This window comes from Melanostigma gelatinosum, assembly GCF_949748355.1.
Source record: "Melanostigma gelatinosum genome assembly, chromosome: 12".
NCBI classification, from domain to species: domain Eukaryota; kingdom Metazoa; phylum Chordata; class Actinopteri; order Perciformes; family Zoarcidae; genus Melanostigma; species Melanostigma gelatinosum.
In genome coordinates, this window is record NC_136645.1 from 19,164,669 (window position 1) to 19,192,521 (window position 27,853).

General features: G+C 41.7%; 4 protein-coding genes across 8 annotated transcripts; 3 read left to right on the forward strand and 1 right to left on the reverse strand.

Moving 5' to 3' along the window:
* Nucleotides 1-3,523: 3,523 nt before the first annotated feature.
* LOC306785538 (putative E3 ubiquitin-protein ligase TRIML1) lies at nucleotides 3,524-5,098 on the forward strand (the record flags this gene model as incomplete). Its single annotated transcript, XM_079279958.1, has 5 exons — nucleotides 3,524-3,643; nucleotides 3,789-4,022; nucleotides 4,164-4,210; nucleotides 4,296-4,438; nucleotides 4,527-5,098. The coding sequence occupies 5 exons, from the start codon at nucleotides 3,524-3,526 to the stop codon at nucleotides 5,096-5,098; spliced, it is 1,116 nt and encodes a 371-aa protein (XP_079136084.1).
* A 1,770-nt stretch (nucleotides 5,099-6,868) lies between these two features.
* LOC306786018 (hyaluronan-binding protein 2-like) lies at nucleotides 6,869-10,370 on the forward strand (the record flags this gene model as incomplete). Its single annotated transcript, XM_079280644.1, has 13 exons — nucleotides 6,869-6,928; nucleotides 7,129-7,234; nucleotides 7,372-7,473; nucleotides 7,608-7,718; nucleotides 7,823-7,939; nucleotides 8,038-8,148; nucleotides 8,245-8,416; nucleotides 8,500-8,597; nucleotides 8,688-9,174; nucleotides 9,283-9,425; nucleotides 9,682-9,816; nucleotides 9,957-10,102; nucleotides 10,206-10,370. The coding sequence occupies 13 exons, from the start codon at nucleotides 6,869-6,871 to the stop codon at nucleotides 10,368-10,370; spliced, it is 1,953 nt and encodes a 650-aa protein (XP_079136770.1).
* Nucleotides 10,371-15,540: 5,170 nt separating this feature from the next.
* cox5b2 (cytochrome c oxidase subunit 5B2) lies at nucleotides 15,541-16,724 on the forward strand. Its single transcript, XM_079280735.1, has 4 exons — nucleotides 15,541-15,693; nucleotides 16,146-16,216; nucleotides 16,292-16,391; nucleotides 16,486-16,724. The coding sequence occupies exons 1-4, from the start codon at nucleotides 15,597-15,599 to the stop codon at nucleotides 16,596-16,598; spliced, it is 381 nt and encodes a 126-aa protein (XP_079136861.1). The 5' UTR covers nucleotides 15,541-15,596; the 3' UTR covers nucleotides 16,599-16,724.
* Nucleotides 16,725-17,010: 286 nt separating this feature from the next.
* On the reverse strand, nucleotides 17,011-27,737 carry herc4 (HECT and RLD domain containing E3 ubiquitin protein ligase 4). 5 transcript variants are annotated; one of them, XM_079280793.1, is made up of 24 exons: nucleotides 27,608-27,737; nucleotides 26,458-26,728; nucleotides 26,188-26,347; nucleotides 25,807-25,892; nucleotides 25,492-25,713; nucleotides 25,310-25,401; nucleotides 25,050-25,180; nucleotides 24,762-24,907; nucleotides 23,955-24,031; nucleotides 23,660-23,784; nucleotides 23,434-23,493; nucleotides 22,707-22,818; nucleotides 21,207-21,396; nucleotides 20,928-21,100; nucleotides 20,694-20,813; nucleotides 20,507-20,605; nucleotides 20,249-20,416; nucleotides 19,738-19,881; nucleotides 19,271-19,437; nucleotides 19,010-19,076; nucleotides 18,848-18,930; nucleotides 18,481-18,664; nucleotides 18,223-18,325; nucleotides 17,011-18,031 (listed from the first exon to the last, which is right to left on the reverse strand). In XM_079280793.1, exons 2-24 carry the CDS (start codon nucleotides 26,681-26,683, stop codon nucleotides 17,823-17,825), a joined length of 3,144 nt encoding a protein of 1,047 aa, XP_079136919.1. In that variant the 5' UTR covers nucleotides 26,684-26,728; nucleotides 27,608-27,737; the 3' UTR covers nucleotides 17,011-17,822. The 5 variants fall into 5 exon arrangements, 4 of the variants coding, with proteins under 4 accessions (XP_079136919.1, XP_079136920.1, XP_079136918.1 ...); XM_079280794.1 differs by having other exon boundaries at nucleotides 25,050-25,176; nucleotides 25,306-25,401; XM_079280792.1 differs by having other exon boundaries at nucleotides 25,050-25,401; nucleotides 25,816-25,892.
* Nucleotides 27,738-27,853: the final 116 nt, after the last annotated feature.

A 27,853-nucleotide genomic window follows, 5' to 3' on the forward strand; every position in this document is an offset into this window, starting at 1 on the left:
AGAGGCCTCAAAGAACTTCTAGTTGCTTATTAATGAGCATTTCTGCCAAAAATAACAACTAGCCTGTTTCTTCTTGTACAGAGGGGATAAGTTATTTAGAAAAGTAAAAGCAGGACAATCATTCCCATGTGGATATACTTGGCCTACATTACTGCTGTTAGTTCTTTTTTCAGTTCGCATTAAATTCCTCTAAAAATACAGCCCGTTACATAACTCCGTTTTCATGTTTTTGCCCTTACCTAATCTATTGCACGTTTTCTACACTGACAAAATGTGTGCGCACCATTATGGCACCCTGCATTTGCCCAACGACCTAAAAACCAGCTCTCACTCCGTCAGCCTCCTGTCACATACCTGTTCTCCCACCCAGTGTTCCCTCTGTCACAGTCAGAACTACAATAACATCACAATTTGATAGCTTTGTTTGATTAAAAAAAACGGTTTGCAGGTTTGTGAAGTTTAGCCCGAGCTCGTAGGTTTGACCTGTTTGACTGACGAGTGTCTCCCTCTGAAGGTGTATCCCTATGAAATGCTCATGATAACCAGTAGAGGGAGAGCTAAACTGCCCAGGGATGTGGACAGAACCAGACTGGAGGTATCAGATTTCCACCTGATTGCTTCTTGTCATTTCTGCAGTGACCCTTTTTGTGGCTTTGGTGCTAACCACGAACAACCCCCCCCCCCCCCCCCCCCTCCTTTGTTTTCTCCACCTTTGTTCTCAATTCTAGCGCCACTTAGCACCTGAAATGTTCTTTGACATCTTTGGAATGGAGATCCAGGAGTTTGACAGGCTTCCCCTGTGGAAACGCAACGACATGAAAAAGAAGGCCAAGCTCTTCTAGCACTCAGAGCAGCATGCACATACTGTACATTCATTCAGATAGCACACGCCAACTGTAATCTAGATGTAGGTTTTTGTTTCATTTCCTTTTCTTCTGTTTTTTTGTTTTATCCTGGCATAATCAAGGAAGCCGTTTGAAATGGACTATTTATTTTTGTTGTTGCTCTGATGCTTCCTGAGACTGTGAGCTGAATGATTTGTCCAGATAGACTTGCACAGAAAACAAGGAATGGGAATCTCTTCCATGTTCAAAAATTACAAAGAATGCGAATGAATGATAAATAGGGTCTTTTATTTGTTTCCACGCCGCTTGTTTTACTTCTTGCTTTGCTTTGGGTGGAACTGCTTTCCTTTCTTTCTTGCTTGTTTCTTCCTACTCTTTGTTGCTGTTGATTCCTGTGGAACTTTGTAAGTACAGTAGAACCTCATGGTGCCATTACGCCATGTCCATGCTCGTAGCTTGAACATGTGTCCAGCTTTCCTTCGCTTGGGCTGAAACGGTTTTCATCCAAAGTTTGCAAGAATCGGCTCAGTGAGTCTTTGAATCATTTTTTTTAATAAAGCCGCTGGGAAAGCGGTCAGCAGACCCATTAACTGTTTTACCGGATCGACGTGGAAATGAATCATCCGAGCACCTACACATCGCCAGTGTCCTTCCCTTGGCTCCTGTACACGCCAAACATTCATCTGACCCTCACAAAAAGAAAATGTCTCTCTTCTCAGGCTCTCATAAACATGGCCAGACACTTTCCCTTTACATGTATTCGAAGTAAAAATATATTTTAATGCCGTATCCAACATACAGTAGCCAACAAATAGATAAAACACCTAATGTAAGAAGCAACTGTATTTGAAAGTACTGTTTTATAAATGAAAACCCACACTGCCATTTGTTGTATTGAAATCTAAGCCAATAAAGCTTTAAATCACCATGAACCATATGATCCTCAGCTCTACCAAAGGTACCCACCGCCTCTTTTCTGTTCTCTGTTTCTTCTCTGGATTTCACCAATAAACACACAGCCTCTGTGATGTTACACAGAGTGAGAGGTTATCTGAGGACTATCACACGGGGGAGTCCATTGACTTTCTCCACAAACTCTAACCTGTGACCAAAGATCTTTTTCCATGAGCTTGGTCTTTTATCTCTGATATAAATATATACAGTTTTTAAATTTATTTATAGTTTATTGTCAAATATTCCTCTGATGTCAATACACAGACGAGTGAACAACAGCCACCAAGTAAGGATTGTGTCACGATTCACAGTATTATGTTTTGCGTTGCAAAAATTGATACTTCTTTACAGATTGTGCATTGAAAGCCCATTTGCAACACATTATGTTCTGGATATGTAAGTGACCATTTTCCAAAGCATACCGCAGCTTTTCTTTTAGATTAAATGATTCATTTGGTCCTGTGTATGATATCCATGTTTTCCGATTGTTTGTCTCTGGGTTTGTGTTTCCAACAATGTGGCAACTCAGTGGGTTTATAAAAGCTGTGCTGTAAAGCAGCTGCTGTTAATGAATATCCAAAGTCAGAGTCTCTCACCTGAACATTACTGTGAAACACTACTCGAAAGACTTTCTAAGCTAAAGGTTGATATCACCCCACAATGATAGAAAATATAATGTTTAGAAAGTTCAATTTAAAGAATAACTTACCTCAAGCATTTTTACATACTGACATTAACTGAATAGCGGCTCCCTGGAGGGCAGGAGAAACACAGTTAAAGTTCCCCCCCGGACTCATTTGAAGATAAAATACTTGAAATACGTGAAATAATACAAATTTCAATTTTTTTCCCCCACAAGAAATAACTTCTATAAATCTGTTAGAATGTCTTAAAATTGCATCTGCTCCTTCTACCGTGCACTTAAAAAACAGAATATATGACGATGCAAGTATTGTTCATTTTAAACTACTGACAGATGATATGTCCTTCACTGAAAAGAGCATTCTAACTGAATGTTCTCCTCCAAACTACAATGTCATAGAAGCCTACATAATATCATCAACATAAGCATCTTAAACTAAGATTTAAGGTAATCATGGAGAAACTTTCTCCTTCACCAGATGAATGTCAAAACAGCCATCTCGTGTTTAACTGCGCTCACACATCCTTCTGTACAGCGAAGCACCTTCAACAACATTAAACAAAATGTATTTTTGGGTGGAGGGGGGGCTTAAACAATGTAGAAAACAATGGTGTGTTTTGGAAAACGTCTGGTGGAAAAACACATAAAGCAATATGTACTGTCGTACAAAATGCACACTTCAAATGCTAGGTCCACATCAAAAATACATCACTTGTACCGTGAATGCTTGCGAGAGCTGCAGTGTGGCCTCATTCAGTCACAGGGGGAATTATTGTGGGACAGATGTGAGCGATTGTGGACACGTTGTGGTCATAATTGTCCTCCTGGAGAAGGCAGCACTGACAAACTGACAATAGACATAAATATCAGCTTGATTATGTGGCAACAACACAGCAAATGCCTTTTCATAAACAGTTCGAAGAGAAAGACTGAAGACAAGGTGGTTGTTACGGTAAACATTCTCCTGTCAGTCAATCTCTGCTTTGTTGCTGCCTCCATCAAGTCGCACAATGAACTGCTTCTGCAGCTGCACTTCACCACAAAGAATCTGTCTGACTTCGATGGATGTGAGCTGTGCTGAATGTGTGTGCAACTCTCTCTACAGGAGACATTAGAAAAGCACCGAGAGTGTCTAAAGAGGCAAAGGGAAGCAGTGAAATACAGACTGAAAAAACTGGCGGCACGACAATCAGAAATCGCAGTAAGTTGTTTTCAGATTAGTCTGTGCTGAAATGATGCCACAATATGCAATCTTTCTGTTTTTATTGTGATATTACATTTGAATATTAGATTACATCGATGATCAGGCAGCATAATAAACTGATAGCTGCTTATGCCGGACTCAGAAAAGGTCCTCAGTGATAAGGGAGAGCATCATACGAAAATATCAGGAGATCCAGGCCATGCTGGACAAGGACCTGAGGATGACCCTGTCCCACCTGGAGATGGAGGAGCGGGCTGCTGTCTCTGCCCTGGATGGGCTGATGGAAAAGCACTTTTCTCTGATCCAGGAGATAGAGCAGGACCTGGCCAGACTCACTGTGACAATGGACCAGACTGAAACAGAGCCTGATACAATGGTGATTACGGTACACTTAAAGTCTGGTGGACCAAATATGATTTAAAATTTCACATTTATCTTCTCATTTGTGTATGGGAACTAAAAATGTTACATTATACTTTCAAAGTTCTTTTTATCTAGCTTTTCTGCTTTTCTTCAGTCTTTCTTTTCATACCCTGAGCAGCAAGACATGGAGACAGTGGACAGGTATGGAATCAAATCAAAATTGGCAATAATCCAGGTTTAGCAGCAGCAGCAGCTGATGTTTCTCACTGTGGTCTGCCTCCTCCAGAGTGATGGACCTGCTAAACAGGACAGACCCGAGCAGTGTGAGCCTGGACGAAGTTAAAGCTGACCAGATCCTCGGCCTCACCAACAACATGCTTCTGCTTATCAGCTCACAGACCCCCATAATCAAGAAACTCACCAAGAGTTGTCAGTTCACACATTATGTGTTCATAATCACAACTTGACCTCTTGTTTTTAACTTCCTGTGTTAAGGTTGTTAAATATGTGTCTCCAGATTCCAGCGAGGTGTGTCTGGACCCAGAGACGGCCCACCCAAAGCTGATCATCTCCCCCCAAGGCGACAGTGCCACCTACACAGACACCTGGCAGCAACTTCCTGACCTCCCTGGGCGCTTTGACACCACCCTCAATGTCATCAGCTTGCAAGGATTCAGCTTCGGTCGCCATTACTGGGAGATTGATGTGACTGGGAAGACTTACTGGGAGCTGGGCATCACCTATCCAAACATTCCCCGCAAGGGCAGCACTGAGGACTGCTGGCTGGGCCGGGGGGACGAGTCCTGGTGTGTGGAGTTCTTTAATGGGGAGTATACAGCCTGGCACGGAGGTGTGCCCCATCAGCTGCCTTTAACAAAAAGCTTCTGTCGGATTGGTGTGTTGTGTAGTTTCCCTGCAGGGATGGTGACGTTTTTTGAGGCAGACAACATGACGCCACTATTCTCCTTCTGTGCCGGAACCTTCTCAGACTGCCTCCACCTGGCCCTGTGTCCTGGTCATGACCACAATGGCACCAATGCTGAGCCTGTTGTGATCTGTAATGCTCCATCTCCTCCCAGTGATCTCTGATTAGTGGCTCCACAGAAAAGTAATTATTTGCTAAAGCACCATTTTCTAATGATGCACCACGAATGTAAAGGTTTATAATTAAACAATACTAAGAATCTACAGCTATGCTAGCAGCCCTGTGAGGCTTAACACACAACGTTTTGAGCTAAACGCCAACATCAGAATGTTCAGTCACGCTAACATGCTAATGTTTAGCAGGTACAATGGTAATCATAGTTTAGCATGCTAACAATTGCTAATTAGTACAGCTAGAGCTGATACAATTGTGTTATTCAGGTGTTCGGTCATGAATAAAAAGTACAGGACAAATGAAATGTCTGATCTGATGATGGTGCTACAAGAAGTCAGCAGAGCAGCAAAGTTGTTGAAATGTATTTGTGAGTCTTTTATGTTAAGTATTTCTTTTTCTAATTTATACCAGGGCATGGATGTCTCTTCCAAATTTCATGGCAAGCCATCCAATATATGTTTGAAACATTTTACTGAAACCCACAAATGACAAACACATGTTGTTGCCACAATACAAGTAGGATTCATCCCATGGGGACCATGAATGTATGTGCAAGTCAGTACAGTCAGGCAGTAGAGGAAATGTCATAACACCAAAGACATCAAAATTCATCCTTTGGACACTGTGGATATTTGTACATTTCATGACAAACCATTTTTGTTCACATATTTCTATGAAAGTCAAAAATGTCATCTTCATGGTAGCTCTACAAGAAAAGCCAAGGCATCACCAAAGTCAGCAGGATTACTCTTCTGGGGACCATGAATGTCTGTACAAAGTTTTATGGCAATCCTGTTTGAGATATTTTAGTCTATATTCGTGAATCTGTCAGCTTGTGAAATGTCTGGCTGGCTGCTGTTTCTCCTTTGTATTTGATAATAATACGTTATAAATGTTAAAAAACACAGTTTTACAAATACTCTTGTGTTTCCCACTTTCTAAAATATAATAGCTCCTCTTTGAAATGATGTAATGCATTTCAGGTGACAGAGAGGCACAATATGATGAAAATGTCTCGTGGGAAGATCATGTTAAAGGGGAACACTACCCGCTTCTATCAGTGCCTGCATATGTGTATTGAACTTTCAGATGAATTTACAGAAATATTACAAGCCCGTCATTGAGTTCATTAAACGAAGAAAAAGGATGCATGTTTGATGCATATTGAGTTTACAAATTGAGAAAAAAAACGACAAAATCTTGTTTAAAAAACGGTTTCAATTTCACTTGAAAGTAAAGTTACTGTTACTATTATTCAAGTACTGCTGTTGTGTATTTGATTGAGCATACTAGTATTACATTTGACTGATTTTATAAATATATAGTGAGACTGAGATCTAAAAAAGCACACAGTATGCTACTTTATCATGAAATGTGTATTTGACTCCAAAGTCTATATTCATACAAACAACTGGCTTTGCAAATATACCCTCTGAGCCGTTGTGTTGCATTTGACTACAACGCTTTTCCAATTAAATCAAAACTCATTCAAATTAATTTCAATACAAAAACTGTTTCAAGGGTGGAAGAGACTGTAATCTTGATTTATTTGTCCATTTAAAGTGTTCCCTAACATGAGCTATTATTAACTAAGAAATACAATCCAAGAGCACCGTTAAAATCAATAAATGTGAGTCAACAACGGGGATGGGAGCAGAAAAGACTGCCAAAGGTTCGTGGACTTACACAAATGTTTTAAAAAGTGTGAGTGATCTGCCAGACCGTGCACTCTCCTGGATGTCCTCTGATCCACTGCCATCATGAACCTAAAGCTCCTCTTCTTTTGCCTCTTCTTGGCAGTGCTCCTCGTACCTGCTGAGGTATGTATTCACTGTCTTTATTATTGTGCAGCAATAAGAACATGTATTGGCTCTTATTTACAATGTTGGGATGTTTTTCAGGCATTCCGCTGTAATTATAATCAGCTTGCTGTTTAAAAACATGAATTTGCTACATGTGCAACTGCACATTCTCTTTTATTATTATGACTCTTATGTGGTGCCATTAAATTTTTATTCAGCTAAAACGTAAAAAGCACAAACACCATGATCCTGGTCATGAGGGTCATGGACCTGGGCATAAACACGGCAAACACGGCAAAGTAAAGGTTGAGGACATATTGAAAGGTAAGTGCTTCTTTTTATTCCTTTTATAATATTTCATGTATCGAGCAATATTTTACGTTTAGTTTTATATGGTGGAGCAAGAGGAAGACAAAAATATAGACAACTATATATTATCAAGGAAATGATTATGATTTCAGACTTGTTCTTTGAGATCGTGGAGGGAGCTTGGGATGATGATGATGATGATGACGATGACCACACTAATGCAGACTGGGTTTTTGAACTTCAAGAGCCAGATGGTGAGTGAGTTTGTTAACACTCTGTCAAACTCTTTATAAATATCTGTCACCTGTTTTCTCATAAACGGCTGCATTCTATTGGAAAGCTCGAATCTAAAGCTTACGTTCCCCTCTTCACTTTTTTCATTTCTTAGGCCAATGCGACCCAAACCCTTGCCTCAACAATGGAGTGTGTGAGCCGAAAGGCAAGAGGAAGTTCAAATGCGATTGCCCCAAACCTTTCAAGGGAAAGAAATGCCAGAGAGGTTTGAAGAAATAAAAAAAATGTTGTTGTTGTTGTCTGACTGGTCATATATGCACAATATACAAATAGCAAAAATGAATTAAAACTATCGTGCTCACATCTCAGGTCCCAAACCTTGTAGAAGAGGTCGATGTGGGCGTGGTGAATGTGTGCTGACTTCCACTCCCCCGTTCTATGAGTGCAAATGCAAGGAACCCTTCCAGCCTCCACGCTGCACACACTGTAAGGAGTAATTCTTTGTCCGGTTAACACAGAATACCTCTTTAAGTTTCTACTGATCCCGAAAGCAAGCTTTCACTGTTAACTGTTTTTCTCCAAAGTGGCACTGTGTGAGCCCAATCCATGTAGGAATGGTGGACAATGCATCAAGGATGGCACTGACTTTGACTGCCTGTGCCCTACGGGGTACAGTGGACGTTTCTGCCATGTTGGTAAAGTCTACTCCCTGCATTATTGTTTTCCTTTTCCAAGTCCAACATATGCGTCATCATAACTCATATACTGACTGAGTGAGGTACATTTCTTAGGCCCGAATGACTGCTATGTGGGTGACGGAGAGTCGTACCGCGGCAATGTGAGTGAAACAGATGACGGCAATGAATGCCTTTACTGGAACTCTCACTTCATCCTGGAGAACGGAGCTGATCCCTTCAACTCCTTCGAGGACAGCGATGGACTCGGCCCTCACAACTTCTGCAGGTCAAGAGAAAATAAATAAGTGCATTCGAATAGCAGCGGACACCTACAAGAGGATGCTCACTCACACATGTTCTATGATGCAGAAACCCAGACGGAGACCAGATGCCCTGGTGTTTCTTCCGACGAGGCCGCAGGTTGTCGTGGGACCACTGTGATGTCACAGAATGTCTTCAACCAACAGGTCAGCTGCACAGAATCAGGCAACTTTATGATGATGAGTCAACAAAAATTGTTGTTGTCTTCTGTTATCTTTTTGTGCATGTGTTTTGAGGTGTGGTGCCAATGGAAATTGTCCCTACGGACGCTAATCCCACTGCTCTCCCGTCCCGTCCTACAACATCTGAACCCACAGCGACCCCCAAACCGACAGCTTCTAAACCCTCTACGACTGGGACGCCCAGCCAGGCTCCACAACCTTCTCCCACACCCACTGACAGTCCTACCACTGCCAGCGTTCCACAACCTTCTCCCACACCCACTGACGGTCCTACCACTGCCAGCGTTCCACAACCTTCTCCCACACCCACTGACGGTCCTCCCACTGCCAGCGTTCCACCGCAACAGTTCGCCACCTGTGGGCAGCCTCAGCCAAAAAAGAATAATGCCCGAATTTTTGGGGGTCTGAAGGTCCCTCCCGGGGCTGCACCATGGCAGGTGTCCCTGCAAGTGAGACCGAAGAACTCCAACCAAGCGTTCAGACACACGTGTGGAGGAGTTCTCATCGAGAGCTGCTGGGTGCTGACAGCTGGACACTGCACGTAAGCACCATAGTATCTACAAAAACAAAAAACGAAAACATTGGCTGATTATAGAATAGCTTTCACATGTTGTGTTCATATTAATGGAATCCTGTGTTGTTTGCACAGAGAACAAATGAAGGACATGCAGGTGGTTTTGGGAGGTCTGTCACTGGATTTAGAGGAACCCACAGAGCAAACCATACAAGTTGAAGAGGCTATTGTACATGAAAACTACAGAGAGACTCCTTCAGCTGTTTACAACGACATAGGTGATCCACGTGTCTCTCTCGTTTAATATGAAATAAGCAATGATATCACCGACAATATCAGAATCCCTTTGAACCTTTTTAGTGAACTAAGGATGGTATGTGAGAGTCAAATAGCACCATTTGTATTGAGAAGAAGAAGAAGAAGAGATGTACAGTATTCATAGCCTATGAAGTAAATTCTAAAAATAGATTTTGATGTATAAATACAAGAGATTAAGTACTTTATCATTTCCTTTTTATCATTGCATTCCCAAAGCCTTATTGAGGCTGAAAGGCACTGATGGAGTTTGTGCCAAAGAGACCCAGTTTGTGAAGACAGCCTGTCTGCCTGATGCCCAACTGCCTGATGGGATGGAGTGTACAATTTCTGGATGGGGTGCCACTGAGGACTGTAAGGCTACATTTGCATATTCACCCACAAAATAAGTCATTGTTCATTTTTGTTCAGATCTTTTGGTTGGTCTTAGAGGCACTTTAATGTAAAATGTTTATTTTTTTTATTGTTTATTTTTTTCCACCTTTCCTCTGCAGCTCAGCATGGTTCCAACCACCTGCTGGAAGCCAATGTGATGCTGATCAGCCAGGAAAAGTGCTCTGAACCCGAAGTTTATGGCAGAGTCCTGGATAATAGTATGTTCTGTGCTGGCCACCTGATGGGAGGGGTGGATTCCTGCCAGGTTAGTAGGGGAAATGTGCACGCTATCATTCAAAGTACCTGCATGTCTTCACAGTATATTGTGAGCATTTGCTATCATGGTGAGCTGTGTGCTCTTGTTTCAGGGTGACTCTGGAGGACCACTGACGTGTGACCAGAACAATGCCAAAGTTATTTATGGTGTGGTGAGTTGGGGGGACCAATGTGGAAGGAAGAACAAGCCTGGGGTCTACACACGGGTCACTCACTTCCTGGACTGGATCAAGTCAAAGACTCAAGCAGCATCATAAGCAACTTGGCAGCACCATGCCGGTGTGGAAATGACATACATTTGAAATGAGACTGCCCTGAGCCCTTTAAGGGGAAAAGTGCCATATTATATTATCAATCAAGCACAGTATGTCTCAGTGGCAGATATTTCATCATTCTTTGGATTGATTAAGTTGAGTGCATCAGTGATGACGCAGCATGAAAAGTGAAGGTATTGACGGTATATTTAAACCATGCTGATAAATGCTTCAACTGGCTGTTTACTTCAATCTTGGGTGTCTCTTTGTGCTGTGTTCTGTGCCTCATGTCTTCCCTGTGTGCCCTCACCCGTGCCCAAGGGTAGCAGAGCTCATGGTCGCCCCCCTGATCAGGATAAGGAGAGTCATTGGACTGTTTATTTACAAATCTATTAGCTGCCTGTCCTCCTGCAACTCTGTAGGGCCACTGACATGTGAGATTAAAGGCACGCACGTCCTCCATGTAGTCTGGGTAGCTGAAGGGACGGTTGTACAAATCAGAATCAGAATCAGAACCGCTTATTGCCATTGTATGTTGAACATACAAGGAATTTGACATGACGGGAGGTGCGTAACATTTAACAACAATCAACAATGCAAAGTAGAAACAAATTAAATTTACAGAAAATATAAGATAAAGTAAAATATAAAATAAAGTGGAATATAAGATAAAGCGAAATATAAAATAAAGTAAAGTCGAGCCAATGCAGTGGTTTACACACGGGTCATTTGCTTCCTGATCAAGTCAAACATGAGAGCTACTAAGCTGCTGACCGAATAGACTTCAGAACAAAAGTGTTGTTTGAGGTTTCACCCGATACCACTTGATGAAATAATTACTGTACATGACACTGAAAATTTAACATAGAAACGATTAATTGATTGATAAATAGATGTTAAATGTAGTTTATACATAAAATGTATCTTATATTTCTTCTTTCTGAAGTCTCTGACAAGCCAAAATAAAATATTACGAATTTAAAATGATCATTTAAGTTGTGAGTTTCAACAAACAAGCGGGGGCTTTTTCAGCACAATAATAAGAGGGCTAATATGTTTTAAAGATGTGAATTGTATACCACCTTAACAGAAGTAACAACACAGGAGAGTCAGAAGGTGTAAAGAGAGTCAGTACACATCTACAAAGTCCTGACAAGAGAACTATTAGACAACAAAAGAAAGAAGCTGTGTGGTTGAACCAGACTTCACTAAATAAACCAGAGGCTCATAAATAACAACAGATTACCAGTCCAAGAAGTTTAGAATCCAGAAAAGGTTAAAGGGCTTTTAAACCTCATCACACCTACATTTAAGTGTCATGTTGCACGTTTGTCATAGAAATGTTGGAGACAAAATTAGTTCCAGAAACGTATTAATTTTTTAAAAGACGTTATGCCTGTTCTAACGCTTAATAACAAGACAGTATATTGAGCTGAGTAGCTTCAAAGTGGATCACAATGTGAACATATTTTCTTTATTTGAAGAATAAAATTTTTTTTTTCATCACTAGATGCCGCTTGGTCGTACACCCTGATGACGTCACGTTTGTAAAAGCCCAAACCTCTCTGAACAAATAGCTCTCTCGCCGGGTGCGGTGGCGCGCGCCTGTAATCCAAGTTACCGGGAGGCTGAGGCTGGAGGACCGTTTGAGCTCAGGGGCTCTGAGCTGCAGCGGACTATGCAGATCGGGTGTCCGCACTAAGTTCGGTATCGGTATGGTGGTCCTGGGGGAGCCCGGGACCACCAGGTCGTCTAAGGAGGGGTGCACCGACCCAGGTCGGAGACGGAGCAGGTCAAAGCCCCCGTGCCGCTCAGTAGTGGGATCGCGCCTGTGAATAGACGCTGTAGTGCAGCTTGAGTAACACAGCGGGACCCAGTCTTTTTACAAACAGCTGATACAACAACAACGTTGTATCTACATGTTACAGCAGCTTCATCACTGCTTCTTTATATTCTAGTTCCCATGAAAACGTTCAGAAAGCAGTCGTGTTTGTTTGTCCTACAGCGCCTCCACCTGGAGGAGAGGAGCGATGAGCATCAATCACAGCACTCAGTGCTGCACCACAGATACAGCAAACTAACAGGGCTTTCTTTATGACGTTCAATGCACTTGATGGAGAGGTGAATAGTCACAAACAAACACTATTATCTTAGTTTATCTGTTCAAATTAAGAAAATATGTCCATAAACACTGTTCAAGGTATATAAATCTGGATCACAAACATTTAAAAATGTGGTTTTGTATCTGGACACAAACAGGAAGTTTTAGCTGGACAGGAGAGGAAATGGAAAGAGAGTTGGAAGTATATGATGAATTTAGTGCAACTGCTGTGTGGCCTCTTAGACCTGTCTGGATATTAGAACATCTGTGTGTAGATCTGGAGTCACCTAAATTCATGCACAGGAATTAGACTGTTGACATTTTTACAGATGGATCAACGGACCAGCAAACAGATGCAACAGCGGCTTATGTAACTGAGCCACCAAGTGGGATTTAACAAGAGAACAGCTGATTGCTCATTAAAGCTGCCTTCATGTTTAAATTCACACCACCTTCTTCTCCTCAAAGGTATCATGTTGAGTGAAGGAAGAACACAAAGCCATCAAGATGAAACTACACTATCTGGAGAACGGGTAGCTGACAATGAACTTCATCCAGGCTGAACTCTTCCTCCTCCCACAATGCTTTGCGCTCAAGGTACTGTTATCAGTGTAATGCAGACTATATGAGATGTTTCAATGTCTGTTTGTGTATTTGTACTTCATCTGGTTTTAAATGCATGTCAGAAATGATGAAACCTGTTTTCATGAAGTTAAAGCAGGGATGTTTTATATAATAATTGTAACATAACACACACTTGTGGTTTTCTCCAGGCCCTGGTGGACTTCACAGGCTTCCAGATCTACCAGGAGCTGATCCAAGGAACATCTACAACAGCTGTTCATCAGAGATGCTTCTTCCTCCTCCTCATCCTCCACGATCAGCTCCAAATCCAGCTCTTCTCAAAGCTCAATAAAGTCCATCAGTCTCTGCAGAAGGTTTAGTAAACGCGTGTTCCTTAGTTGTTGAACCATTTTGAAACGGATACATTGCAATGACTGAATGTAATATAAAAAGCACAGAATCACTTTCTCAGCACAGACATTTTTGAATTTGAATCCAAAAACTAGTCAGGTAGTACGGAAGTAAGTAATATGTCAAAATAAAGGTCAAGGCAACAGAATGAAAACTGTTCGTCTATGATGCAAGCACATACCAGGGTAACATTAGAAGAAAAATGAATAAATATAAATGAATAAGCGTGGGCCGATGCAAGTACGTCAGCAACAGTCGTTGACTACATGCATTTTAGTATTCATTTATCCACGTGCACGGCAAGGATATAGTTTTCGATTAGTCTGTGCATTGTTTGATGCAATACAATTCGTAATATAATTTAATCAAAGTCATTTTTATGTGCGCAGAGTTGTTGCTGTTCGCACTTTCCACCGTATTGTGCTGCTGCTTGAGTGAACGCAGAGCAGAGACCGTACAAGGAGACGCAGAGCACGTGTTGACCATTTCTACCAGCAGATAGCAGTATAAGTGCATTCAAACCATAGATTTGGTTATATTTACCGATGTCTTTGTTAATTATCTAGGTTATTGATACAGATGTTTTTAATGAAGGATATTTCATAGAGTATTTGATGTTCATAGTTAATTTGCAAGTTGTAAACATCATTTACTTGTTATTTGTATGTCATGTTACACGTCTTGTGACCCCTCAGATTGATCTCTGGAGCTGTAGGCGGATGCAGACCTTCAGATGTGTTTTTATTTTGACAATAGTCAGCCTTAAGTTAACACTGATTGTGTTGATTTTAGTTCCACCTCGAAGCCAGATTTTAGGTCAGCTTCTTGAATGCACAGAATTAGAAACATTTTATTTCAAAGAGAAAACCATTGTTGAAGATTACATTCTTATTATAGGGAAGGGGATCCTTAGTTACTTGGCCAGAGAGGGATGCCCAAAAAAGCTGTCCACAAACCTTTTGCCGGATGCACCAGTGGCAGCAGACGTAATAAACAAGAGGTATATAGGCTCACTGACACACTTTGACACCAACCTTTCACAGAACACAGGACCAGGATGCTGCAGAGAGGGAATTTGCTCTGCAGTGCCCAGATGTGAGTGTACTGCTGCAGCAGTACAATGCTGTCAATAATCTGACACAACTTTTTAAAGACGGACTCAAATGTCTGATTAATGTTATAACAAGAGATTGTCAGCACTGATGGTTTTTTTCTTTTTTCTCTTGCATCATCATCTACTTGGAGATGAACAGTTAGCGGTATTGTTACATTGTTAACAGTGGTATAAATAATCATTGGAAGCTCTACAATTCACCTGATTCTACTAATAGCTTTCAGTTATTCTTATAAGTGCTGTAGATAAGTGTAAGATTATTGGTTCAATTAACAAATGTCTTGTCGTGGCATTTATGTTGCAGATGGGATGGGGTTGTTTTTTGACATTTTGGGGGTAGAAAGGGAATTTCTTTTTAATTGAATGAGTATATATATATTCAGTTGTATTTAAAAAAAGATCAACTTTCATTTTGAATCTGTTATGGGAAAGGCTGGACCTGTAACATCCACTGTTGCTAGTCTTCCACATGTGTTTATTAAAGAAAGTTAAATCTACTCAAACGGAGGATGGATTTAGTCCTCTCTCCGACCACGGAAACTTCACTGATGATAATCATTTTTGGACAGAAGAGTGGTGTGTTTTGGAACAGCTCTTGTAAGACAAAGCTGTGATGATTGAAATCATGTGAGCAGATGAACTGCAGACGGAAGAATCAGAAGAATTGAGATACAGCAATACAACTCAGATACAGGAATGCAATCACAATGCAATAACGATAAAACAGACTATCAAAACGTACACGGACCTCCCAGGGTCATCTGTCTGATTCCTTTGCTTGTTTTGTTGCAAAGTATATACTCGTGCCCGTCCAGACATGCTCGTGGTAGGACCCTATTCAGAGCTGGCCGATGCTGAGCTATGATTGGTCAGTATGCCTTCGCGGAGCGGGGCTTATCGAAGGGTCAATTTCATTGGTTAGCACAGCCATATTTGCTGCTCCTATTGGTTGGACTATCTGTCACTCAGACGGTCGTCGGGGTCATTTCAGTCCGTCTGACTGTCGCTTCAGGTCAGTCCACCTGCAGTGTGTCAAAGAATGGCGGGACGTGTACTTCTCCGAGTCTGTACAACAGTGCAGCTGAGAAGCAATGTGGTGGCTCGACCGTTACACCGCGCTATGTCCACAGCTAAAGGTAGGAGTCCGTTTAGTACAGACGACATTAAGATATATACATATGTAGTATGACGGCAGCTCGCTGTCACTGCTGATTTACAATGTAGAGAAGAAAATTACGTTGAATTTCAACACAATTTATTCGCAGCAATGAAATGTATTCGTGGTCACTGTATGTGCATTGGGACTGCTGTGTACCACCGATATGTCACTATGTGTTCCGCCCTAATGTGACAACTACGTTTGAATCAAACAATGAAGGTCGTTTGGACTTTAACTCGAGGACAGGCCTTTGATAGACACACCCTTTCTGGTCAGATGCCAGTATCCTGATAGGGGACAGGGGGCACAGGCTGGTGTGGGTGGCGAGAGTGCCGACGTGCAGTTTCACTGACTTTCAAGTAACGTCAGACATACAGCCCAACTGTAGTTTGATGTTAACCCATCCCATATATGTGTTTTATTTGTCAGGAGTACCAACAGATGAAGAACAGGCAACTGGACTAGAGCGACGTGCTCTGCAGGCCCTCAAACAGGGAAAGGTTGGCTACTTTACACACAAGTGTACTGTGCTTAAATCTTAAAATGTACTCATTTCCTTTAAATTCACAATACAGGATCCCTACAGTATGCTGAAGCCCAAGGAGTATGCTGGCACAAAGGCGGAGCCTCACATTGTGCCATGCATTGGAACCAAGAGACTGGTGGGCTGTTTGTGTAAGTGATGTACATTAAAGATTAAGTCCTGTGATCTGTATGAATGCAATGTGTACATTACAAACCAAGTGATCCGTGATGTAATTCTCTGCAGGTGAGGAAGACAACACAGCTATTGTGTGGTTCTGGCTCCATGAGGGTGATGCCCAGCGCTGTCCTTCCTGTGGTTCCCACTATAAACTGGTCCACCATGAGTTGCCCCATTGAAACTAACTTTAACACAAGCGCTGTGCAAACATACAAACAGGACAACACAGACGTCCATATTTGCCTCCTTCATGGCCATATACTGCAATGTATGCATGTTATTTATCATTAAAATGTGAACTTGAACTGAACTGTCTTGATACAAATCTGTTGTCAGGTTTTTAAATCAGGGAACATATCCATGGTGCTGTGACAAAGGGCGAGTTCAATTATTTAAGCTAAACTGGACTACTTTTAGTGGTACTAATCTCATTGACATGTCATTCAATGGAACGCTGGAAATACTTAAATATCAGTGATCATGATAATACATTTTTAGCCAGAATTCCCAAAGCTACAATGTTGCAATAAACCTGTAATCCAGGAGACTATACTTAAAAATAACTTCAACAAGACAGTATTTTATCCCCAAAGTAACTCGCATGTCTTTCAGTGGCTGCACTTTGTTTTTATTTGTGGATCATTTAAGGCTGACAGCCAAGAAAATCCACTCAGGATCTAAAAGCAAACGGTTCAAACTGCTCTCAATCAAATGTCACAACAGAACTTATGTCAAACATAAAGGCAGTTAGTGTACATTGTCTGGGTTCAAACGTGTAATACACGGGATGGACACAACATCATAAACTCCTGTAAAATACACTATTCACTGCAGTAGCCATGCAGCAACTACTACCACAGTGGAGCTTAAAATGTTCCATTTTTGTTGAGACCCGGTCAGAGAGGTGTTGATTTAAAATCTGGTCATTTTGAGGCCACAGTGTATTTTTCCACCACAGCAGACACGATGGAAACATCTCACTATTGCATTACATCATAAGCTTCAGAAAGGTAGTGCTACTGCATGCCAGTCTATTTTACAGGTGTTAAGTGTTGCTGTATGCATACCCTGTACTCTATATACCAGTAGTTTGCCTCATCATACTCGTCATATTCCAAACAAGAATATATCTACAAGAGCAATATCAAATGTCAATCGACTTGGAGTAGAGCATCAAATACTGTAATGGCATGGGAGGAAAAAAAAGCTGGGAAATCAAAGTCAGGATTACCTGTGACAGTCTAGACATCAGACTCTTAATCAGTTTTAGTGCCATGCGGCCTCCTCTTTCCACCCAGTGTCCAATTCTTACAGCAGAATTCAGGCTGCGAAAATGAAAACATTTGGGGATATGGTCGCCCTCAACAGTCTGGACATGGAGTAATAGGCATTTCTGTGTTCCATCAGGCAAGATTAAAGCCTTGATTGTGATCTATAGCCTGTAGAAGCTTCTCACGGAGTGTTTCCAGACTCCTGTACTTGGGTAGGTCCAGCAGGTTGAAGCAGGTGTGGGCCACAGGCAAGTATTGCTCCCCTCCCCTGGTGGGCTGGATCACCAGCTTCAGGCTTTTCATGCCCAAAATGGGTATGCGGTCACTTCCTGTGAGGAACACTGTTGAGGCAAGAGACGCTTCACATTTCCAGCTGTATTTCACAGTACAAGACAACTGAAATACACTTGAATAATCATTTTAAAATTGCAGAATGAAGGTGGATTAGTTTCCAACAAAACACATGAGTAAACTCAGGTTGCCAAAACCACAGCTTTTGTGATATGTTCTATACATGGTGGGCAGCACTTACAGAGAAATTGCTTTTTCTTCTCTAAAGGAAGAATGTGGAACACCTCCCAGAAGAGCCTGATGGTGGGATGGTCCGCCCAGTACTCCCCTTTGTATTCAGTACTCTGAAGGGTGAGATACAAGTTATTGTAACTTTTTAAAATGACAACCGACCAGTTTTGTAATACTCAATGTATGTTTCAAATTCATCAAATTATCCACTTTCAAAAGATTACATTACAAAGTCCACAAAATGAGTGATCATAACATGAAACAAGACCTTTTCGAGCTCCGTCCAGTCATAGTTGGTGTTGCCAATGACCATGGCTTGCAGTTCATTTGGCTGGAACAGCGCTAGAACTTTTCCACCGCACACCTTGTGGAAGCCAGCGTAGAAGCACTCAAACAGCGGGGCCACTGATGTGTTGAACACATAGTCTACGTATGCGTAGACAAAGTCCTGCCTACAGGGGGGAATTCATTAATATAAGAGTAAAGTGATTTTAAACACGTTACATGTAAAATAAAGTGGCATGACAACAATATGGCTAGATTTCTAAAACAGAAAGAGTAATGCAAATAATAAGGAAGCTGATTCTGAAAGAAATATCTGCTGCAGGTTATCAGGACAATCGAGAAAATTGTACCGGTTTGATTTATTGACCGGGATGTCTTCGCCGTTCCGTACTAGTTCCAAGACCTCCGTGGCACCATAGTTCTCCTCTGTGATCTGAAAATGTAGGCAGTGTTCGGAAATCACAACTATTCATGTTACACGTGATGAGACTGCTGTCCGTCAATCATCTTACTGTGAAGTTCAAGCAGAAGGTTTCATCCAGGTCGTCTTCTGTGTAGTCCAGTAAGTGCTGCAGACTCCTAGTTTATGAGGACACAGAAATAGACACATTTTACAGTATTTTCTTAAACAGACATTAGGTGAACTCTTTCAATCAACACTCTGTGTGGTAATATAATTGCAACATTGGATGCAGTTAATAAGTTACCATGGTAAACTGACATTCTTAAAACATGTTAAATGGGAACCTCAGATGACTGTTCCTTGATCTGACCTTCCCACATCTGGCATTAGCTCTTTCAGGTCATCTAGTGTCGGCTTCCTCTTCAGGAGCTTCTTGTAAAGGGCCACGGGGAAGTTGAGTTCCACTATCGTGAGATTGTAGATGGCCAGACCACAGATCACCCCGATGAGGTTGAACAAGTCAATGTCCTCAAAGGTCTGTAAAGAACCGTCACACCTTTTGTTAGAGGGCACACTCAATGTGTCTCATACATTCATTTATATACACAGCTAAACAAAAATAGGAACGCATTAAAAAAAACGTATGCCGATACGTTGTGCATATTATCAAGTACTAACAAAAAAACAAGCGTAACGACTGTAAACAGGATTTGGAATGTACCAATTTATAATACGAAAACTACTTCAGTTACTGCTATCATTAGGCACACACTCACTTTACAGCTCGGGATATTTCGGCTGCATGAGCATACAAAAGGTTATTAATACAGGAAGTACCTTGTTTGAAAACCAGATGAGCCTGGAGTCCTCGTGGTAACGAAACATGCCGTATTTTGGATCCAGCAGCTCTTTCATTATCAGGAGGAAGAACTCCTTTCTCACGCCTCCTGCATCGACTGCCTCTTCTCCCACGAAGATCACCTGCCATGAATGTCGCAAACATTAGAGCAACAGCAGTACCTTTTGGTAGCCCAATAACCGCTTTGGTCTCCACCAACTCCCGGCTAAATGCTCCACTATGTCCACCAGCTAGTTGCTAACCTTCTCTGTTTGCTGGATGGTGCTGGGCGGCTCGTGTACAATGGGTTTTAGAGCTTGCTTTTTCGCTGGAAGCAGCTGCCTGCTGCCATCATACCAAACCAAAACAACAAGCTGAAAGACGCTAAAGCACTGAGGGGAACTACAGAGCAATTTTCTACGGGTTCGTCACTATGAGCAACACCTTTCACATACACTGCAATCATTTGCTCCGTTGTTAATGGACAATCTCGATTATAGCAGCTTTTACCTTGAGTGGTTTCTTGTAGTCAACATTCTTTGACTTCCTGAGGACTTCCATGGTGTCTCCAACAATATTTTCTCTCCGAACGATGAGGATGAGGCACGGGTTGACAGACTCAACCGCTGGCAGGAACATGGAACTGAAGTTTTGCATCTGTGCCTGGTCCACTGCCATCTATCGATATAACAAGGGGATGATGCATGAGTGAAAAACATTTATATGTTTCAAAGATTCAACAGTGCAGTGGATTCAGCTCCTTATTACCTGCATCTGTATGACAGCATCAGTCTGTAGCAGTGTGGTCTTTGCTTGGGCATCAAACACAAAGGGATACCTGCAGAGAGTCACCACACCATCATGACCCTGGGGATAAAGGGGGCAGGAACAAATGGTTCATACAAATGCCTAAACACAGAGAAATGTAATTGCGTGACATCAGCAGTAGACTCACCAATGGGTACATCTGCCTCTGAATCCATGTGACGTAGTCATTCCTGATGTCGATCAGGTCATCCAACTCATGGATGTAGAATTTATCGTACTGAATGATGTGTCCTGCTCTCTCACTCACCTGAAACCACAGCAAAATGTTTGTCATCAACACTTCTTCCAGGTACTGTAGGATGTGAATGCGACAGCTGTTGTAACACAGATCCATGCGTTTATTTTTTTTGTCATTTCTCACCATGTGCAGGATCTCCAGGAGTCGGAGGGACGTGTCCAGGAAACAGGTGAAAATTCTCTGCTCTACCGAAGGAATGCCCATCTTGTGCATCTGAAGCAGATACACCACCACTTCCTTGTACAACTCAACCAGCCGCTGGAAGACTGGGGGCTCAAATGTCGACCACCAGTTTCCTGGCGCAAATACAAGACCAAACATGCTGTGAAGAAAATATGACTAGCAGAAATTGTTGGATCGTGTGTGGCATGAAGCATGAAAAAAACACATTCTTCGTCCTACCTAGGACCTTCAGTGGAGCCTCTTTCAGACTGAGGAGGGATTTGGCGAACGGGATCGCGATGGTCACGTAATTATTTCGGTCCCCGAAGAGAGGGCATTCTGGAAGAGTGAGGTAGACTCTCAGGGCTTCAATGTCTGGAGGAGAGTTGCTTAGTTTGGGTATTAGGTTCTTTTCCAGACTGGCAGCAATCTGAGGGAGACAGATTAAAGCATAAAGGTCTGTTATGATTAATGCAACCTTGGAACCCAGTAGCTATCGGTCTGACGACGGATACGCCTCTGGGGGCAAGGGGCTAATTTTCTGGCGTTTTGGTGTAGTCAGCAGATATCCGGGCCAAGACTTCCTTTTCCGTGCTCTGCTATTTGTGCGGCGGCCGATTGGCAACTGGCTTTGAATTTAAGAGACGACGTGTACGTCCGGATAATTTTACAAGAAGCCCGTTTACAAGCTAATTTTAAAAACAATAAAAAGCGAAATCCCTGTCAGACAATACCCAGTGGGTTCCCAGATTGCATTTCGTGATTGGTCAATACTACTCGGACAATAAACCTAAACCATTACACGTTCGATGCCAAAATCTTGTCCTTTTGCCTTCTGCATTCATATGCGGAATCTGGTTGTAGAGTTTACGATTAATGTGATAACCCCTAATTGATTAATGCCCTGACTCAATGCTTACATCATAAACACTGTTTATGAAACAGTGTTCAGGTGTGCAACAATGACATACTCAGGGGATGCAGGGTGCTAATGGCCGAGTCGGATCAAGTCAGTAAGAATGATTGATTTATGTTCGGTACCAGGGGTGTTGAAGTGAGGAGAACAGTGGAACAAAGTCCCCAGGGCGCCAACATGGGCAGTGCCCTCAAAAGAAGGCCTGTATGTACAAACTTCAGGTTGCACTCTGCTGTCAAAACAAAATAAATAAGTGAATTAAAGTTTCTTAAACTGTATTATGCTACTACTGTCTTACAACAGACTGGGCAAGCACACGTGTGATTCGACGTAATTGTGAAAATAAGACATGATTACAATGAAGTCTTGTTCAGTGGTCTTTTATTATGAAATACAGTAATGCTTTCTAAGTGTGGGAGCCAGAGTAATATAGCTCTTCACCTTTGACCTATGCCCAGGGTATAATAAAGAGAATGATGTTCAATGATGTTTGTTTGTTTCCTTTGTCTGTGAGCTGTGATGATAGCTCTTTTTTGATAATCATATGTCGTGATTTTAACATTTTAAAGTGTAACATGAAATTTGAAAGATTACTTAAACTATCAATGCCCATCAAGGGACTGGTATTGGAAATGAACTTTGGCTGTATGCACTCATTTACAGTACATCGGACTCTGCATCTGCAATTGTCAATGTTTCTCTGTACTTGTCACTTACAAGCAAACAAATAATCAGTACAGTGCAACATTAGTACAATTAATAAACTAGTGGAAGAACAGCGACGCGGATGCACCAACAACGGGATATTTGTAGAGACCACTGACCTGCTGAGCGATCTCATGGTGATCTTGTCGGATCACTCTGTGCAGCAGGACGCGAGCCATGTTCACATCCACCCCTGAGCATTTACTGCTGGTGCTGTAGTGATCTGGATGACTGTGTAAGAGAGACAGATCTATTGGTATCGGTAGCTGTACAAAACGTCAAATACCCCCACTCACTTACAAGAGGGAGACTGAATATTAGAAACATAATGTTAAGATACAGGACACCAAACCATAGAGTTGGATCAACACTGTAAATTAAGAAGTTAGATAATACATATAATATTATCTAATAAGCATAAGAATGGATGAATCGCAGGACTATCGTACTGGACTGCATTACATCGGGTACATAAGACCGAGTAACTTAGCTCTGGCAGCAGTCATCTCCCAGCTGTTCGCAAACTGGCTAGCACAAAGTCAAAACACACTTTCAATGAGCATTCATCATTTTTCAATGAAATTATTTATCGAGATATCTTGACACAATATTTCGTCATCTAAATTGATAATGACGAGCACATACCAACTCAAATGAAATGAGCACAGCCCAACATGTGCTACGGATTTTTTTTTTATTATTTAGACTTACAGTATATCAGTTGTAAATAGTATCTGAATCAGAAAGATTAAACATGTGAAGAAAAAAAGCATTGGATTTGATAATAATTAAGATGTTTAGACCAGACTGTAGAATAAGCACTTTGTCTAAAAAAAAGGGGATTACCTCATTGACAGAAAGGATCCATTGAGGCAGCTCGCTGAGGAGAACAGAAGCTCAATCTCACTAAAGGAATCATAGAAGAAAAGTAATTAGTGTGACAACTTTTCACAAGAAAATCTCCAGAAATAACTTACAGAATCATGACAACTTGTAAAAAACATATCGACAATGAACTTAAAGTAACAGTAACACGTGGTCAGCCCGGGTTCTTGTGAGGAGAGGACCTTACTTTGAGATTTCTAGTGGGAGTCTTCCTGGTGAGTAGTTACACCACTTGTGTATGATATCCTCATTCAAGGTGCAAATCTTTCTGTGGGGATCTTGTATCCTCGCATCATCCATGTTCTGGAGTTTCTACGAAAAAAAAAGGTAAAAGTTACAAGACCAACATATTCCCTAGAATGGTGGTTCAAAAAAAAAAAAGTCCCAAGTATCAAATCCGGGGCAGAGAAATACTTTTATCACATGTTAAGAGACACACTTCTTGAAATGTATCCAAAGGATTTGTTTGCATGACAACTTACATTGGAAGTGCAATAATGAGCAAAGCTCTGGTCTCCTCCGGCATGAATCCTCTTGACATAACAGCACGGCTCAGAGTCTGCAATGTTGAGTAATGGCAGCAAGAAATAAATGTATGGATAGATGAGGAGGTTGGGATGACCTGTCTAAATATATATGTATATAAAAAGAGAGAGACACACGGAGACAGAAGGAGAGACAAAGAGAGAGAGAGCGTAGAAATACAAGATCTGAAGGATCCTTCAGATTTGTGATATTAACATGAATTGGAATGTGTTGCTACAGTCACAGATCCCACTGAGAATCAACAACCAATCCTGTAGCTTTGTGCAGCTTTGGGATCCTTGTTGTGGTTGTCCAGTCTATATGGTTGAGTGTCTGTGTGTCTCACCTGTCTACAGACATGGGCTGATAATACAATACATGATCTGCCTGAACAGAGCGAATAAACTTAATGAGTGGCTGACGAAGAAAGTCATAGAGTGACTCAAACCAGGAGTAAAATAAAACATTTCTGCCATAACAGCTTCATAAGCTAGTTAGTATAATACAGTCAGGACCATAATTATAATGTCATGTTTTTGTTATATCCATTAAATTAAAGCAGAAAGACTACAATCAACCACTTATTAACTGCCTCATTTCAAACCCATTGGAGTCGTGTAAAGAGGCAAAAATGTTTAATTGCGTCACAGTCCAAATACTTTTGGCCCCGACTGTAAATCCTTTGCTGATGTGAGTTTTGTTGTTCCGATCTGCCTTTCACTCCTCAGAAAATACTCAATGCAGCTGTAGTTACAGCGTCTCACCTGGATCCTTGGAGGCCCCCCAGGGGCCTTTGACAGTGGCAGGGCTTTTTCTGTTGCAAGTGGAGCGAATACCAAGCTGCCCGTTGCCAGCAAGCCCAAACGAGTCCATCTTTCCACAGGAGGGTGTGAAAGCCAGGGTGTGCTGCCTTTTAATGGCACAGTGATTTGAAAAATGTTTAGTTCTTTTATGGCATTTCAATGAAATTCAAGTGTAGCCATTTTCCTTTTACACTAATTACTCAATATTACAGTATGTACATTGATGGCAATACACGTCATCAATTTTACCTTCCACATGAAATCTGCGTGACTACATTTCCCATGAGCTCAAACACTTTCCTGGGGTTGATTTCGTGGTTTGTGGAGTTGTGTCCAAGCTGTCCGTATCCTCCTGCTCCAAATGTGAACACACCTCCTTCCTGTGAAAACCATAAACAAGTTCTTCCTGTTCCTACCAAGAACAAGAGTACGGCAAGGCCAACATGTTCACAGACAGCAAAAACATACCACCGCAGGTTTATCAAATCACCAAAAATGCTGTAACTTAACTTGGTGAGTGCTGCTGTGTGATCTTCTCCACAGGAGATGTAAATCACTCTCTGTGATCTCAGGGACTTCAGCAGGGCTGGGAAAAAACGATCTGAAACAGACCTTCTGACAGTTAGTCTGACTTGAGGGCTTGAATGCTCATAAGTAGTAGTAGGAGTAGTTTAGGGTTTTGACCACCCACCATTGCAGTCATTGAGACCCAGCTGACCAAACTTGTTGCGCCCCCAACCGAACACTGCTCCTGAGAGAGTGAGAGCAAAGCTGTGAGCACCACCTGCTGATATCTGAGCAAAAGGAATGCCCTGCAGAGACTGAATCATCTGGGGCGCGGAAATGCTCTGTCCATTCATTCCTAGCCCAAGTTGTCCGTATCGATTCTGGCCCCAGGAGAAGACTTGGCCCCCTATGGCAAGAAATAATCACAACATAGAATGTCTAAATATGTTAGAAAATATAATAAGCTGAATGAATAAATGTGCATTTTGTGGGTACAAACCATCCTCACCTCTTGAAAGTGCATGGGAATGCCAATACCCACAGGCTACCTGAGCAATTTGTACATCTGACAAACTCTTGATATTTCTGGGGGGAAAATAGCATTGCGTGTTTTTCTATTTTTTTTTATCACTTCACAAGTTTAAATAAATCTCATCATGTTCACTAGAATGTAATTAGGTAAGTTACTTTGATATTTAGATAAACATGTTTATACACATTTTAATGTGTCATTACACAAGAAAGCATGAGCAAATAGTGTGTTGTAAAATAAAAAAAAATAAAAAAATATATATATAGAGAGAGAGAGAGAAATAAATATAAATATATATAAGGGTTTTAGGCCAATCAGTTAAGATGATACATCAGTTTCTGAATTTACCGAGGCACACGAGCACATTCTTCAAAGTTTTGTAGGCCCAACTGCCCATCTGAGCCCAGACCCCATGAGAACACCAGCCCTTTGTCATTCAGGGCAAGTGTATGGGACTCTCCACATGACACTGCCAGTATGATCTGTGCATCCAGGGCCACAACCTGTTCTAGTAAAAGACAAAGAGAAACGTGACTAATGATTTCACAAAGTGTTTGTACATATACATATATGTACATATCTTGTACATATACATATATACAAACACACACCACCAACCTGGTTTCTTTCTGGACTTCTCATGCCCCAGCTGCCCGAGGTCATTGCAGCCACAGGTGTACACTGTCCCGTCCTCCAGCAGGAAGGCTGTGTGTCTGTGGCCACACCCCAAATCGCACACTTGCTTCCCGTGAAAGAATTCACATTTTCGTGGCTCAACCACAATCTCTTCATCAATCCCACCCAAGCCTAACTGTCCGTAGGAAGCATTTCCCCAGCACAGCATCGTAGCTCTCCCCTTTGGCTACACGAGCCAGCAGGATCACCGTCTCTGCAAAGACGAGAGAGACACCTCGGCTAATGTAACCTTACAGAGCACGTTCAGACACCCATAGTTTTGGTTGCAAGATACACTTCAGCTGGTATCACCTAGCAAGGTAACGTTAGCAGAATAACGTTATGGATAACTAACATTATCGCTAACACACATAGAACACTCGCGTGCGAGTGGCTAGCTGTCTTGTCTAGCTGCTAGCTGTCTTTAGGATTGAATGATACAACACACGATACCAAAACGAGCTCGTAGCTGTACGGGTAACATGTAAACAGATTAGCCAAGTAAGCTACAGTTAAATGTTCGGTTACGTTAGGTTAGCTAAATTACCGAAGAACGACTTCCGTTTTGGCCGAATAGAATTCCAAATTAAAAGTGCACGTCTAAACATGTTAAGAAAACGTACTACTTATTGAAAGAACATTTTACCCACAACTAAAAGTGCAAAGTAATGATGAATCCAATAACCATTTTTCTTCTGAGACTTAGCGATGTATGCATATATTTGTAATGTTCAAAACGGAAGTAACGCTATTATTCTTGTTCTGATACAGTCTCTGACAGGAGCAATGAAAACAGCATGCCTCTTGACGTTCGTTTTACCATAAAACAACGTGGTGACATTGATTTAGCGTAGCTTTTCTCCAACAGTGCTGTAATCATACTATGGCTGAAACGTTAATGTTAGCAAGTTAACGTAAGTCTCAACATAATGTACGTGAGGTGAGTTAATTTAGTAAGCAGACAGTATTCATAAATAGAGCAATTCAAATATATATGAATCCCTTACGTCTTGTGGAAGTTGTAAACAAGTGAACATCAGGTCTAACTCGTTATAACGTTTCTACAACGTTAAAACCAAATACCAAATCTTACCAAACCCGCCAGATCTGACAGTAGTATTGTCGTCCAGCCAGCTGCTGATCCGACTGTTAAAAACGCAGACAAGCACACTTTCAGCGGCCAACAGCAAGCGAGTTGTGGTTATTCCTGCCCAATCCCTCCCCTGCAGTGTCTGTCAACAACTGCTGCACGGGGCTGTTAAAGAAGCCCAAAAAGTCAGCTGCACTAGACTCTGAATGTCCGTTTCTTCTGTCAGAAGTAAAACTTATTTTGTAGTAA